We start from the raw sequence: 15,046 nt of genomic DNA, 5'->3' as shown, positions 1-15,046 counted from the left end.
TGTAATGTAATTCACTCACTCATATAGGCATAAGGCTGCATCATTTGTTTGAAGCATTTTAAAAACAATTGTGAGTTCGGTCGTGACAATGTCATACACAACACAACAATATGGCAACATATTGTTGTGAAAATTTTGAATTACTTCTTCTAAAGCATTAGGATCGACGCAGCCGTAGCTTACGATCAGTGGGGTTTTTTTTTTTTTTTTCTCAAATAAGTACTGAGTGAAGGTACTTCATGTGTCTAATAAATACCGTGGCGTGGTATTCTTATCTTTAATATGAAGAATGAAAAGTACGCAATGCAATCGAATTTATAATTATTAACACATTTCTTTAAACAGGTGTACGTCACATCCGAGTCCAAGTTTGGTACACTAGCCGAGTTAGTGCACCACCATTCAGTGCTTGGCGACGGGCTTATCACTCAGCTCCTTTATCCGGCGCCGAAGCGTAACAAGCCCACTGTGTTTCCGCTCGCACCGCCCGACGAGTGGGAGATCGATCGCACCGACATTGTGATGAAGCACAAGCTCGGTGGAGGCCAGTATGGGGACGTGTACGAGGCAGCTTGGAAGAGGTGCAATATGACTGTGAGTACTCACCTTTACGAGCACATTATAAATTAATTTCGAATTCCAACGGATATTGGAGTTTTATTTTCGTTTCTAGGGATTTAGGTACCGAAAGGTTAAAGCGTCACTCAGGTGTCTCTCAGCCTTCCTATCAGTTCATATGTCACGCATCTCTTTTTCCCTTACGAGCACATTATAAATTTATTTTGAAGGCCAACAGAAATTGGATTTTATTTTTGTTTCTAGGGATTTTCGATACTGAAAGGTTAAACGTCACTCATGTGTCTCTCTGCCTTTCTATTAGTCCATATGTCTCGCATTTCTTATCTCGTAGACGGAATGAATTACAGAATATGTTTAAAGAGTTTTATTATGTGTATAAGTGTGTTGTACCCAAAATAGAATTTTGCATATATGAATAGTAGTATTACCATGATAATTAAATGTTTTTTTTTTTTCTTAAAAGGTGTGTGTTACTATTTAATAAAAATCACTGTAAGTACCAATACATGTATTTTTTTACCTTCAAATACAAATCAATAACTAGAGTTAATAGTTTAAGCTTAATTTTCTTACCGCGCCTCTTTCTTTAAAACTAAATTTGTGAGCTATTCAAACCTTCATTTTATGCTACTTTTAACAACAAACATCTGAAAACCGACTATATATTTTCATATTATATAGCTTTACACCAATTTAAACTAGCTTATAGGGTATGGGTAAAAATTTTATAAACACCGCATGCAAATAAATAATATTAAACTAGCTTACGACTACACAAACACACAAGGTACGAAACCTATTAAAAATTGAAAATTAGTAACAGCTAGGATGAACATGTTTTTCGTTAATGGAGCTCTCGGGGAAAAGCACGTAATAACATCCTGTTTTCCGTTGACTGGTGCAAGTTATAATGAACCACACTGTAGCCAAGTTATTAATACATATTTTTCTGTTTATTTGTTTAATTTTCTAGTAGTTACGAGTTTATGCAATGTTATGCAAAAATACTTTCCTTGAACGGTTTCACATTCCAAGATGTTCTGTGTATGGTAGGTATTACTTCTGGGCTAGGAGCCACAGGCAGAGGCAGGAGATAAAAATTATAAGATCCCCTGACAGGGGGTATAGTCGGGGATATATACTTTTTGTATATTATTAACGTGTCCATTTGCAAAAGCACCGAAACATGGAATAGGAGAAGTTTACCCCCGTTTATTATTACACGTATATTATATGGACATTATTTTCACTTGTGCGCCTGTGCTCTGATAGTTGATAAAGCTGTGGGAGAACATACATTTTTATCCTTTCCCCGGGGAGATAACTGCCTCCTGCCCATGCTAGCCGTGCTGGAGCAGGATAGCGACAGGTCCGCTTTGGCAACTGAACGCCAGGGTATAGTTTACGTACGTCATCCATAAAGTTGTTAGTATATTCAGTGTTATATAATAGTAAGAGTGAATGTGCAGGTATTCTATAATAACACAGTGGTATCCCGTTCGGAAGCGGTAACAAGCCCGCTTAGTTTCCGCTCGCACCGCCCGATGGGATTGAAGGCGGTCGGTAGGAGGAAATAGCGCAAACAGTAGGTTTTGAAACTTGCTGTTGAAGGGCATCCTGTCTCGACGACGATAAAATGAGCACATAACGGATAATATCATGTTACATTTATTATCAATGCAAATAAACAAATCAGATTGAGGTGTTTGTATGTGATTTTGAAATTTTGCTTCTTATTATCGTTAATTTCTTATTGAACAAAAGCAAAAAGCGTCCTTTCGCTTTAATTTTAATTGTTATTATTTGCGCAGGCTCGCTAGAATCCACCGCTATAGGTGTGTGTATTAAAACGGTTTTCTTTCAAAGTAAGATACATCTGAATATAGATCCGTTTCTGGTGTTAGACTTAAATTCCATCCTTAAACTTATAAAATGGCCTGTGTTTTTAAAGTTACAAATATATTATAATCTGCGAATCAACAACATTAAAATTGCATATTTTATGTAGGTACTTTTGTTATTTCATCACGCCGAGGGAACTGATATTTTGTCTGAAATTTTGAATGGAGGTAGCTTACACGATATATTAAAAGTTTTCCTACAGGGATAACTTTAACGCAATAATTGGCAGACGAAGAAGCTACTTAGAAGAAAAAAATTTTTATGGAAAATTAATATACTTACATATATCCGAAATTGTACGCGGGTGAAGTCGAAAACATTGCCGTGTTCATTAATAGGTCTTTTTACAGAAATTGCTCTGTACAAACATTGATTTTTTTAAAATCTTAATTCGACGTATACGTTTCATACAAAGCAGTGTACAAAGGTGGACTTATCGCTAAAGCGTTATCTACACTCAGAAGATTAAGCGGTAGAAATTACTAAGAAACTAGTAGGTGCGGAAATTTAATGTTTAATTATTTTAAAATATTGTTAATAAATTAGGATTGGTTATAAAGTGATAAGGTTAGTGTATACTTCAAGAAAAGTATCGCACATTTACTAGGTATGTCATATTGTTTTTCACGTTTACACTCGTAATATTACTTTTTACGGTTCAAAGCTCTTGGGCCATTAGCGAGATTATAACGCTGTTCTCAAATAGGTGTGTTACTGTCTCAAATAGGTGTATACTGTAGGTTCTACCAACTAAGTTTTTTATTTATATTTATCTTAGGTACGCTAACTTGTAACATTTTACTAGGTGGATAGTGTTTGACGTCCATGACATGAGAAACAATTTTATTTTATCGTGTTCAAATTCTGACATATTCTGTGTACTTTCGTTTTGAAGTTACTGGCCCGACAGGATCGCTTTGGCGACTGAATGCCGGGTGAAAAGTTGACGGCACGTCATTCGTGAGTTTCTATTTTTTTCGCTACGCTTTTTATCTGACGTAGAAAAGGCAGAGTTTTTTTTTGTTGCACCAACAAAAACTCTGTACAAAAGGCGAACAAAATTTGAAAAACATTCTATTTGTTTATTCTACTATTCTATTTGTAAAAATTTTTAATTGGCTACACTATACGAGTACTACTTGTTGTTCTGTTAGCTCTAAGGTTTCCTAACCAATGAAATAAAATGATGAGCGTACGTACTTTCGATGTCGTTTGGTCTAGTGGTTAGCAGGTCGGATCAGGCGGTCCTGGGTTCCGTGCCCAGGTCTGGTCGTCAAAAATCGTTAAATGTTGGGTTTTATTGTTATAAAACTCTCAGTACCAGCCATAAGTTCTCGCTTTTACGCCCGACGCGTTCAATTTATTGTGGGGTATCAATAGGCTGAGGATGATGAATCGTAATACGTTTGAAACACTTGAGATGAACTTGTAAGAGGAAAGCTTTCCACCTTGAACGGTTCTTTGATTCTATGCGGTTGTACGTCTCAAAAGCCTCACCCTGTAAAACTGAATATTTAAAGCCTTTAATGAAGTTAGTTAGCTAGGTCATAATATATGCATAATAAGAGATTAAAGAGTCTTTAATTGAGCGTGCCTGCCTGCGAAAATGAACTTCAAGGATGAATTGTAATGCTTCTAGGTCACCTTAATGTCACCGTCTTCATTACTGTTCAGTGTATCTACTTATTGCGCTACCTACGTCATATCATATCTACTTAATATGGCGTCGCAAAGACAGTCTGAATATTTGAATAGGTATAAGTGACTGTAGTCGCTTATGATAAAAGTGCTCTGTGATAAATACCTACGGTGAATTTTTTGAGCTCGTATCTTATATGGAGACGCAAAAATAATATGAATATTTTGCTTGTGATACAAGTGCTCTGAGTTAAGGTGACATTTTAAGCTCGAGCCGTAGACTAGAGTTCTTATAATAAATCATTTTTTGCTTTTATTTTTTAGTAGGTAAGCTTGAATTCTATCAATGCGTTCCGGCATCATGCTAAGTTTTTTTTTACAGAAAGTAAATAAACGTTATAGTAGTAAAAAGTTATACTCAGTTATTATTCAATTATTTGAAAAGGTGCGGCAATTATGACTCTTAGTTCTAATTAATTTCCCTTGTGGTCTTTTTTTTTTCATGGTCACTTTCTATTTAGCCATATGTATTCTTTGTAAAGTGATATACGAACCCAACTCAACAATATTAGCTACGTAGTACTAAGAAACTATTTCAAACCTAAATTCATTTAACTAGGTCGCACTATGCTTTGTTTGGCTACATAGCCAAGAAGCTAATGGTAGCGTTTTCTCGCAATTGATTTTAAAAAGAATGCATAAGTCGGTCATAAGATCAATTTTATCCTGTATGTACAATGGCTTGTTTTATGCATTAGTTGTAGGTACATTATTACTATTATGCTAATAACATCCTGTTTTCGGTTTCGGCTATGGAGAACATTATGGAGAACTCTCAGTCATGCAGATTTCCTTACGATGTTTTCCCTCACTCTTGAAGCAAGTGATATTTTGTCTAACAGCGCACATAACTAAGATAAGTTAGAGGTGCGTGCTGGGATTCGAACTAAGCAAAACGAAAGTGATGTCGAAGTCCTACCCACTAAGCTATCACCGCTTACTGATTAGTAATATTAATTGCTACATTATTTGATAACAGCTAGCTAGGCTTCCCCCGAGTCTGGATGATCCCTGATGAAGGAGTTAGTTACCATACAGATACAATTCTCATAAGTTCTCAATCAATCGTGCAAATTATCTGTGTTATTGGTACAAATTAATTGCAGATCGCTAGGTTCCGCTTGAGAGCCCTGTTATCCTAGACGGTTAAATTTTTTTTTTGGTTTGTAGCTCTGAAATCCTTACCAAACATGCGACACAGGGTTTTTTTTTTTTTTTAACATCGTTTAAGATCATGCTAGCGCATTATTTATAGCTCCGCTAGAAAGGCCTTAAGTGATCTGAAGTGCTTGACAATTAAAGGACGACCAAGCGATTGCTTCCTGAAACTGCCAATAAGTCAACCAACGTGTGATCATAGCGCCAAGACTGATTGCAAAGTTTAAACAAGAATAAAAAAAAAAACGCTTAGCAACAAAGTAATATGCTTACTTTCCCTGCATCACCAGGTGGCGGTAAAAACTCTCAAAGATGACACGATGGCCCTGAAAGACTTCCTCGAGGAGGCGGCTATCATGAAAGAGATGCGTCACCCCAACCTCGTGCAGCTGTTGGGTGTGTGCACCCGCGAGCCTCCATTCTACATCATCACGGAGTTCATGAGCCGCGGCAACCTGCTTGACTACTTGAGGACTGGAAACCGCGAGCACATCGATGCGGTAGTTCTCATGTACATGGCCACGCAAATTGCATCCGGCATGAGCTATTTGGAGAGCCGCTCCTTCATACACAGGTATGTTTTTGATGTACATGCATGTTTTGTTTATCGATTTTTTTTTTCTTTTTTATCCATCTCCTTGGCCTTATAAGTAAGGTCCGTTCTCCGACAACTGCAATAATGAACTTATAATTACAGAGTTTTTCTCTCGGTCTCCTCCGTCCGAAGGCTTCGGTGGACGTTTTTTTAATTTTTTTATACTCCCTAGTATGTTAGACCGCTACCATCTCAGATTGTATAATCACTTGCCATTAGGTTAGTTTGCAGTCGTCCAAAAAATATTGCTTTGCTGATCCGTAATAACGGATCAGTTAGAAAACACGCTGTCCACTCCCATATTGCATCAGAGAATATCGTTGGACTCAGTTGTAATCATTATCACGATAATAATCGTTTAAGCCTGCAAACCCGCATTGGTGCGGAAAGGAGGGTCTCAACTCTAAAACCCTCTCCTATAAGATGCCAGTGCCATTATTTGTTTCAATTATGTCCTTATTTTTGCAGACGTATTCGAATGTATTTCTCTTCACGTGGTAAACAACTGGGAAACGAATCTCTCTTATGAAAGTAAATTTTCGATTTTTCATATGATTCCAAAGACACTGAGTTGGTGTATATCCTATAAAAATATAGCTACGTTAAATGCGTATAAAAGTTTGAATAACAAACAACAATACAGTAAAAAAAATATCAATATTTTGTTTCAAATACGTAACAAAAACAAACAGACCAATTAGCAGACAGTGCATGTTATTTTTCCGCGGAATCAAAAATAAATCCCGACGAACTGAATTTCGTCAAATCAAACTACAAAATAAAAAGTAAAATGAACTTTTATATTTACTTTGTGTTGGACCAGCCTTTGATGCTGTGAAACGTAGCGTGCGCCTGTTGACTTTTGCTCGCAATACACGTACAAACCAATCAAATAGTTGCGATCGTACTTTGTACAGCTGTGCCAGTATGCTCGCGTTTCGGTGTTTACACGAGTCGTAACATCAATATAAGTCGAAAATACGTGAATAAACTGCTTTATTTTTTGGTTTTCTGTTAATGGATCTATATGAATAAAAATATATCATTATATTAAATCCATTTCCTTTAAGGAAATAAGTCATCGCAGATACAAATACATAATTACAAACACATGCGAAGTGTTACTCTGTTTATGGAAGATGGTCTTCCACTTACCATCAAGTGGGCCATCTGCTTGGTCCTTCAATTGTTACTATAAAATAAAATATTACAAATATTAAGTTTGTATAATGAGTATACTGGAACTTAGCTGACATACTATCGTGTGTCTTGATTACAGTCATCTTCTTTGTATACTCGTTGAGAGTAACGGTTTGCAAGTTAAGCCGACCCGGTCTGTCACAGCAACCGCGACCATCTTTTTTGCCCCGTCGGGGGGCTAAGACATTGACTCTAATGCAGTATTTTATCCGAGACCAAAATAACGTACTTAGCCTCAGTCCAAGTCAGATCTAAAACCGCGATAGATTTACGTCTGACATGGCTCATATATACGGGTTCTCAAGTCTTTGGTAAATTTAAGCACGACTTTCAGATCTCAGTCTTAGATAAAAATACATTTAATTTTTTTCAGATCTTTATGCAAATTATCCACGCCTTTAAAGTATAATTATTCGTGTTTAATTTATTTAAATTAAATATTTTTGTCTGGCAGAGATCTAGCAGCCCGGAACTGCTTGGTCGGCGAAAACCATCTCGTCAAAGTGGCCGATTTTGGTCTGGCACGTCTCATGCGCGATGATACCTACACTGCGCACGCTGGTGCCAAGTTCCCCATAAAATGGACTGCCCCTGAGGGCCTCGCGTACAACACGTTCAGCACCAAGTCCGATGTATGGGCCTTCGGTATCCTTCTCTGGGAGATTGCCACATACGGCATGTCGCCCTACCCCGGCGTTGACCTGGCTGATGTCTACCACAAGCTTGAAAAGGTAATCTATTTCTCTATCTATCTATTTTATTAAAATAGCTGAAGATATTTTTGTTTTTCTGTTTTTTTATTCGAACGCGATAATTTCTGGATGAACAAGGTTTATTGTAAATATCTTTATTGAATTTAATATCACTGTTTCTTGAGGAAAGTAACGTACCTATATATAGCATATTTAAAATTATGCGAAAACCTTAGAAACTGAGGAAACGAAATAACAGTGGAAGCGGATGATGCGAAGCGGATGATGCGAAGCGGATCAGATTTTACTCCGATACCGAAGCCATTCTCAGGAAACGAGGACTTATAAAACAAAACTTTCCACGCAGATCTCTTTGTATTTCATTGACTTCCATCCTAGTAAGAAGTACCCCGCCCTGCTTCTATCCAAACGGGAAAAAATACTGAGTCCACCGACCTACCCACGACTCAACCCCGGACCAATCAGGAAAACAAAAATTGAAATGAATCTGGCCCCCCACTGACTATCTTCTTTATTTTATTTTAATTTGATTTTTATCTTCTGTATGTAAATTTTGCTTCTCTGTTGCACTAATAAATTGTTTCTTTCTCAGAGCAAATAAACTATAGTTAAGTATAGAAAGTTATGACGAATATTGATCAGTCGTCTCTTTCTGTATACCAGTAAAAACATGATATAAATATATGCTACTATAAACGCTCTGAAAAACCATTTTGCTGACATATTTTTCTCCAATAGAAACTATTCGGCGAGCGTATGCATATTTATAACAGCGCCACTTGATTAAACACGAGAAGCCATAGTATAGAATCTATACATATAGATAAACTCAAAGTGCCTCTCCGCTATATTAGACTACGCTGACGGTTTAACTTTCTCTGGCAGTTAGTTGTCTTAGAAAGGAATGATAAAAAATATATCAATGTGATTCTAAAACCCTTGGTCCGTCTCTCAATATGTCCGAAGTTTTTACTAAACGTAATCATATTGAAAATTATTTCATAACAAAGAAGAACAGTACGTAAAAATTAAAAAAAACTAGGTTACAACTGTTTTGTGTCGTGTGGTGACGGCATATAGTTGTCACCACCAGGCCTCTCTCCCGCGGGTGTCGACTACTACTCAGCTCTTAATCTTGGTGATTGTGGGAAAACCCTTCCATAGAGGAGCCCTTTAGTCCAGCGGTGGGATATTCTTGAATGATGTTCTTGGTGATGGGGATGATGATGATGTTCAGAAGAAGACCCAGCTAATTTGTCTTTGGACTTTTAAGAACTCGCGCGTTTGGAATCCTCGTAAACTTAGTTTTATGTTTCCATAATGAATTGCACACTTTTAATTTTAGTTGAATGTTATAGTCAGTTTATAGAAAATAAAATCCCTTTTTACAAACATCATGGCCTAACCAACCAATAATGTAAACAATGATATTTTGACTATGATTTCGTTAGAACCTTTGATAGGTTTATATTAAATATCAATATCCGATAGTTATATTGTATACTGAAATAAAAAGCGGGTTTTTTTTATATATCAGTCTAGACGACAATCTGCATTTATTTGAAGTTTGAAAAAAAAGGTAAACATGCTTAAAAGTAATATAATCACTGCTTAATTTTACTTACTAGAAGTACACGTATGTACAAAGTTTTTAACGAACACTTTTATAATAATATAGGGATGTATGTAACTATAAATAATGATTAAAATTATACAAATAATTTATATTTAAAACGAAGCCTAAATACACTACTGCTAGTTAGAATAAAACCATTTAGCCTAACAAGATTACAGTTTCAAAACACTTAACTAGTTAACATTTTTGCATTCCGTCTGAATATTGGTTTCATAGTTTATAAAACATATTATGTAAGCGCAAACATTAACATCGGCGCGAAACCAAACAAATGATAACAGTTCGCTTGGTGCGGCAGCGATTCTGTTTTCAATACATTTGCTCGTAAAGCAACTTTAATTTCACCTTTGTCGAACTTTAAAGTTGATTATTACGGCTGACTATATGTTGTTATATTTTTTCCTTTAAGGCCGAACGGAACTGGAACTACTGCACAGCTTAGATTCTTTATATGAGATAAATTTTCATACTGCTGTCAAGTTCGTAATTGGAACATTTCGTTACCGAAGTAGATTAACACTGTACGCTGCGACGAAATCATAATTCCTTGCATATTGCCGCTAAGTGCCGCCAAAATCCTCTGCAGTGCAGTTCTATTCAGTGCGTTTCAGCGCTTTTTCTGGTGACCTTTACTTTTTAACAATATTAGAAATCTTGTATGATTACTGACGTCTGCATTGGTTTGCGCGTACCGTAAGTGTTTAAACTTACACTTAAACCAACTGTTTAGTTTTATGGGATTAAGTTATCCCTACGTTACATGGTATAAAGTTACTTATTTGATAAAATAAATTACTTATTCAGATATTAGATAGCTGCAATTTCGTTGGAAATATGCAAGGAGCGAATAACCCAAGTTTTCATAGTCATACTTTTTCGGTCTTTCGCACATCTTTGTGATAAAGCTAACCAATTATTCTTATAACGAAATAGATACAATATACTATTACACCGCCCTTAATTTTGTGAATTTAATAGTTAGCAATGTGTCGCATCCGTGCATAGATGTTTCTTGCAAAGAGAACATTGTGGTCGGGTGACAGCTATACGCGAGAATATTTCCGAGGCAGACAGTTCTTTGCTTAGTTTGCTGCACATGGAATATGAAACAGTTTTCTTTGAAAAGTCCTTAGCGGGCACGCAAGTTCTCGCGCGTACTGGACCGATTTCTTGACCAGTCTCCACTGAAAATTTTTGTTTTAGTTTAGTAAAAGTTTACCTTTCAATGTAGCAACTTCATTATTACTTACCAAGTTTAGCAGACTCTGAAGTGATTACGATGCAGAGAAACGCCATTCCAGGAATGTAGCAATCAATGTTAGGGACCTGGACAATGATGTTTTTAATTATAGCAATAAACTTTTAAGACATATCTGTTGTTTTAATAGGTATTCAATGAAAGCTTATTATGAGATAACTAAGTATCCCAGAAGTTTACAGTGCATTTCATAATGGACAGGAGCATACGTAAGTGTATTGATGGCATCCCTGGCGCAAATGTGAGCGCTGTTGTCTCATGTGGGCGGTTACGGTAGATATCCGGGAATTTTTAATTTATGAAATTTCTCTGTGGCCAGTTACCCTACCGACAAAGATTTGCCGCCAAGCGATATCGCGTTCCGGTACGATGCTACGAAAAAACCGACACCGACCACCTACCTACCATCTTAGTTTGCATCACCCCTTAATACCAGGTCATAGCTTTGTGATTATTTTTTTTATTAGATATAGGTAAAAATTAGAAACTGTATGATTACCGTAATGTTAGCATAGTCTGGATGGTCAGGGTCCCAACAACCAGGGTGGTCAAATGATAAGCAATTATAACATTGGATACCCTTGGAAGTAGGTGGCACAAACTTTTTCGGTTTGACCTTCTTGTGTGTGCCTGATAAAGTACGAGAAAAAAAAATATTTAACGAAAATTGAAAATCGTAAATCGGGATAGATATACAAAGAAAATCAATAAAAACCTAAAACAACGCAAAAAAATAGCGTTATTGATAAATTGGATGCCACTTCGCATTATATTTTTAAAATATGGCGTTCGGATTGATAAAATATAATCGGTTATGTATAATATACTCAAAGCAAATTTCAAACTTAAAATTCTAGTCCACTTACGAAGTACCAGAAAATAAAATAATTAATAAAAAAATATTTTATTTTCGTATTAATAATATTACCCGTAGGCAAAAAAGCATAACATGAAAAATTTCCACATAAGAAGCTTGGATGCGCGATACGTATCCTGTCTTTTACAAACTAAAAATATTGAAAAATACATCTTAATTTGGTCATATTATAAGACATGTATTTAATTACTTTAAAAGTTATTGTATAAAACCGAAAGGTATATCGATATATAACGAATATTAGGATCTATTAAGTTTGAGCCGCTCTTTCCAATCAAATTAAAAAATAAATTATCACTTAATAATTTTATTGCAATATGATGTGGTCGTTGCTTACCGCCAACCGCAAAGGAAATCATCAGAAAACACACAATGGATTTTTTCAGTGTGAACATTTTGACAATTACACTCTATTATAACGAAAGATGTATGTAATAAGCTAATTGTTGTGCTTTGCTCCAACACTGTAACCGCACTGCTGAGTCGAGGGTCGCGGTCGTGTTTATAATCGGACGGGAAACAATGATGGTTGTTTTGGAATCAACGTCATCGCGCTATATACAGGCTACTGTAAAACATCCTCCTGCGCTTGTTACCATTTAGTTTTAATTTTAATTAACGAGAAACCCAATGTTCAGAAACTGTTTCGATGAGTCCGATCACGTTTCGCGAGAAATGAGAAATTTTCTTTAAAATTTATATTGAAATGGATTCAGTATCGTCAGATAACTTTAGTTCGTCTTGAGCTAGCTTTGCATTGTGATGAAAATGTTTTCGACTTTTAAGTGTAACGATATCAAGTGACTCGTGTTGTAGGTGTTCACGAGGAAGAAAATTTTAAGTGGCTTATTATTATGATAAGAAACTTTTTAACATTTATACGGACGTAGGGAGTGGAGCTAACGAGAGCTACTTATAAATACACTCAATACAAATCCATAGAATAAGATTGAGCCGCACATGGGCGCGTTTAGATGTACCTACTCGCGTAAGAGGGTATCTATATAATATAATATGACTAGCGGTTGGTGTTATGCGAACCCCGCGGGAAACGTCAGTTTTCCTAGCACGGCTAGTAAGGGCAGGGGATAATTATCTCCCCGGGGAAAGGATAAAAATTTACCTTCTCCCACTGCTTCATTAACTCTCAGAGCACTGGCGCACAAGTAAAAATAATATCCAAATAATATATATGTTTATTAATAAACGGGGTAATATATATTAGTAAACTTCTCCTATTCTATGTTCCAGTGATTTAGCAGGTGCACACGTGAGTTATATCCCTTGTTAGAGGATATAATCGGGGGATATCATAATCTAATCATAAATAAATGAATTTTTAATTTAATTTAATTTAAAGATAACTACTTAATTACAAATTTAATTTCACTTTAGTGTCTCAGCTAACTGCTGGTATTTGAGGTGGGCACGGACCTAAGCCAAGTGCACACCCAGTATCAAAAGGAAAAAAAAACCATTACTTTGTTACTTATTAATGAATTAAACTAATTATTAAGGTTGTGGGTTTGTATGTGTGTAGGATTGTGTTTGTGTAGAATGTCTTGTCTGTATAGAAGGTTGTGTTTGGACATTATTGTGAATGTGCGTGGGTTCACCAGTTAGACGTGTAGGCTCTTCATTAACCTGTAAGAATTTACGGACTATCCTGCAATTGTTCAGGATTACAGCTTTTTGGAGAGAGAGTAAGCTGAGTGACTGGTGAAGTTGTTTGGGAATATCACCTGTAGTGGATAATACTATGAGCTATTATATATAAATTCTCGTTTTATCTTATGAAAAAAGGTCTAGAAAATAGTATACACGCACGCATTAAAGCCCTCTTAGCCGCTATAGCCTATAACTGCTGCCCCTAATCACTACGCTGGGCTGACGGGTTGGTGATCGAAGGAGATTGTAGTAGTAGCACAGAGGACGTTGTTGCCCGTCCTCCGTTAGATTCCTTTAGTAGGCTTGTACGACTTTTGCGGGAAGAGGAGTGACAGCTTTATTCTGATCTGCCGTCACCACACTGAACAAAATATCTCAGAACTTCTTACTGGCCTTAAATTTAAGTAGCAACAGATTCTGCCGTTGTACCTTTTGTTATAATCATCTCCCAATGCCACATGTTTTTTTTTTAAACAGCATGTAGGCAGCATGTGTTATTTTATTTAATTGTTTGTTAATATCAATAGTAGCACCCGCAGATTTGCTACATCTACCCTTATGTCATTTGTATACAAACAAGTCCATTGTTAATTAATGCTAACGGAATGCATTTGTGTGCATCTTTACTTTTATTATAAAGAGGTGATAACCCAGTGGTTAGGATTTCTGCTTAACTTTCGGGGGCCGAGTTTCAAACCCGGCACGCACCCCTAACTTTTCTAAGTATGTGCCTTAAAACAAATTAAACTATCACTTGATTTAACGGTGTAGGAAAACATAGTGAGGAAACCCGCATGCCTGTGAGTTCTCCATAATGTCAAAGGCGTGTGAAGTCCTCCAATCCGCACTGTGCCAGCGTGGTGACCCATACATTAAACCCGTAGAATATAGGGCAGCTTGCCATTTGAAATCTCGCAGATAATGTATGAAATCTCTTAGAAAATGTATGGCGGCCAAGGTACAGACAGGCAGACAGACAAAAAAAAAAAACAGTGTGGGACCTTAAAAATCTCACTTTCCCTCCCCCTAGACCAGAAGCTGAGTCCATCACGCTGGTGTGGATTGGTAGACTTCCACGCCCTTGAGAACATTAATTGAGTACTCTCCGGCATGCAGGTTTCCTCACGGTGATTTCCTACGTCGTTAAAGCAAGTGACTTTTAATTGTTTAAATAAAAAATTAACATATCTCCTCTCAACTTGAAGTGCGTACCCCGAAAGGGAAGCCGAATACTCATCATGATAACTACCCCACAATTACTCTACTCTATACCAACTAGATTAAGTTTAAAAATTTATTTGGCAGGGCTACCGCATGGAATGCCCGCCCGGTTGCCCGGCTGCAGTCTACGAGCTGATGCGAGGCTGCTGGCAATGGAGCCCTGCCGAACGCCCTTCGTTTCGCGAAATACATCACGCACTCGAGCATATGTTTCAGGACAACTCGATCACTGAAGGTGAGATTATCGTAAGCATGTCAACTAATGGACGTCTACTGGTGTGTGTAGGGAGTTCTTAGTTACCATTCCAGCAACTTGGGCCCATCGGTTCTCGAAAATATGTGGCCTACCCATTGCCATTTCAGCTTAGCGACTCGTTATGCTATATCGGAAAATTAGTTCTTCTAATTCCTAATTTGATCACATAGAGATACTCCGAGCCAAGCTATCTTCATCGTCCGCTACATGACACCCATTGTTAAAAGGTGAGATATTTCAATCATATTACTAACTTTGTTTGTGTTTTTACATCTGGTACCAGGT

General features: G+C 36.8%; 2 protein-coding genes across 3 annotated transcripts in view; one reads left to right on the top strand and one right to left on the bottom strand.

Annotated features, from left to right (window-relative positions):
- The window catches only part of LOC120636231 (tyrosine-protein kinase Abl), a 71,279-nt gene that overhangs the window by 40,605 nt on the left and 15,628 nt on the right, over nt 1-15,046 (top strand). The window contains exons 6-9 of the mRNA XM_039907600.1: nt 346-594; nt 5,628-5,911; nt 7,587-7,863; nt 14,590-14,740. Of these exons, the coding sequence (XP_039763534.1) occupies nt 346-594; nt 5,628-5,911; nt 7,587-7,863; nt 14,590-14,740 (961 nt within the window). The remainder of the gene's footprint in view (nt 1-345; nt 595-5,627; nt 5,912-7,586; nt 7,864-14,589; nt 14,741-15,046) is intronic.
- On the bottom strand, nt 9,395-12,083 carry LOC120636229. Of its 2 annotated transcripts, none has more exons than XM_039907598.1 (4): nt 11,954-12,083; nt 11,239-11,369; nt 10,732-10,807; nt 9,395-10,665 (listed from the first exon to the last, which is right to left on the bottom strand). In XM_039907598.1, the coding sequence occupies exons 1-4, from the start codon at nt 12,009-12,011 to the stop codon at nt 10,460-10,462; spliced, it is 471 nt and encodes a 156-aa protein (XP_039763532.1). In that variant the 5' UTR covers nt 12,012-12,083; the 3' UTR covers nt 9,395-10,459. The 2 variants fall into 2 exon arrangements, with proteins under 2 accessions (XP_039763532.1, XP_039763533.1); XM_039907599.1 differs by having other exon boundaries at nt 11,239-11,353; nt 11,953-12,077.

The sequence above is a fragment of the Pararge aegeria genome, chromosome Z (genome assembly GCF_905163445.1).
Source record: "Pararge aegeria chromosome Z, ilParAegt1.1, whole genome shotgun sequence".
Classification (NCBI taxonomy): domain Eukaryota; kingdom Metazoa; phylum Arthropoda; class Insecta; order Lepidoptera; family Nymphalidae; genus Pararge; species Pararge aegeria.
Note: the sequence above shows the minus strand (reverse complement) of the source record. Positions and strands in the feature narration are given on the sequence as shown.

Coding starts and splice junctions, on each gene's coding strand:
- LOC120636229 (XM_039907598.1), bottom strand. CDS start 12,011: ATGTTCACACTGAAAAAATCCATTGTGTGTTTTCTGATGATTTCCTTT. Junction 11,370..11,953: donor GATTTCCTTTGCGGTTGGCG/GTAAGCAACGAC, acceptor GTACTTTATCAG/GCACACACAAGAAGGTCAAA. Junction 10,666..10,731: donor TTCAGAGTCTGCTAAACTTG/GTAAGTAATAAT, acceptor AAAAATTTTCAG/TGGAGACTGGTCAAGAAATC.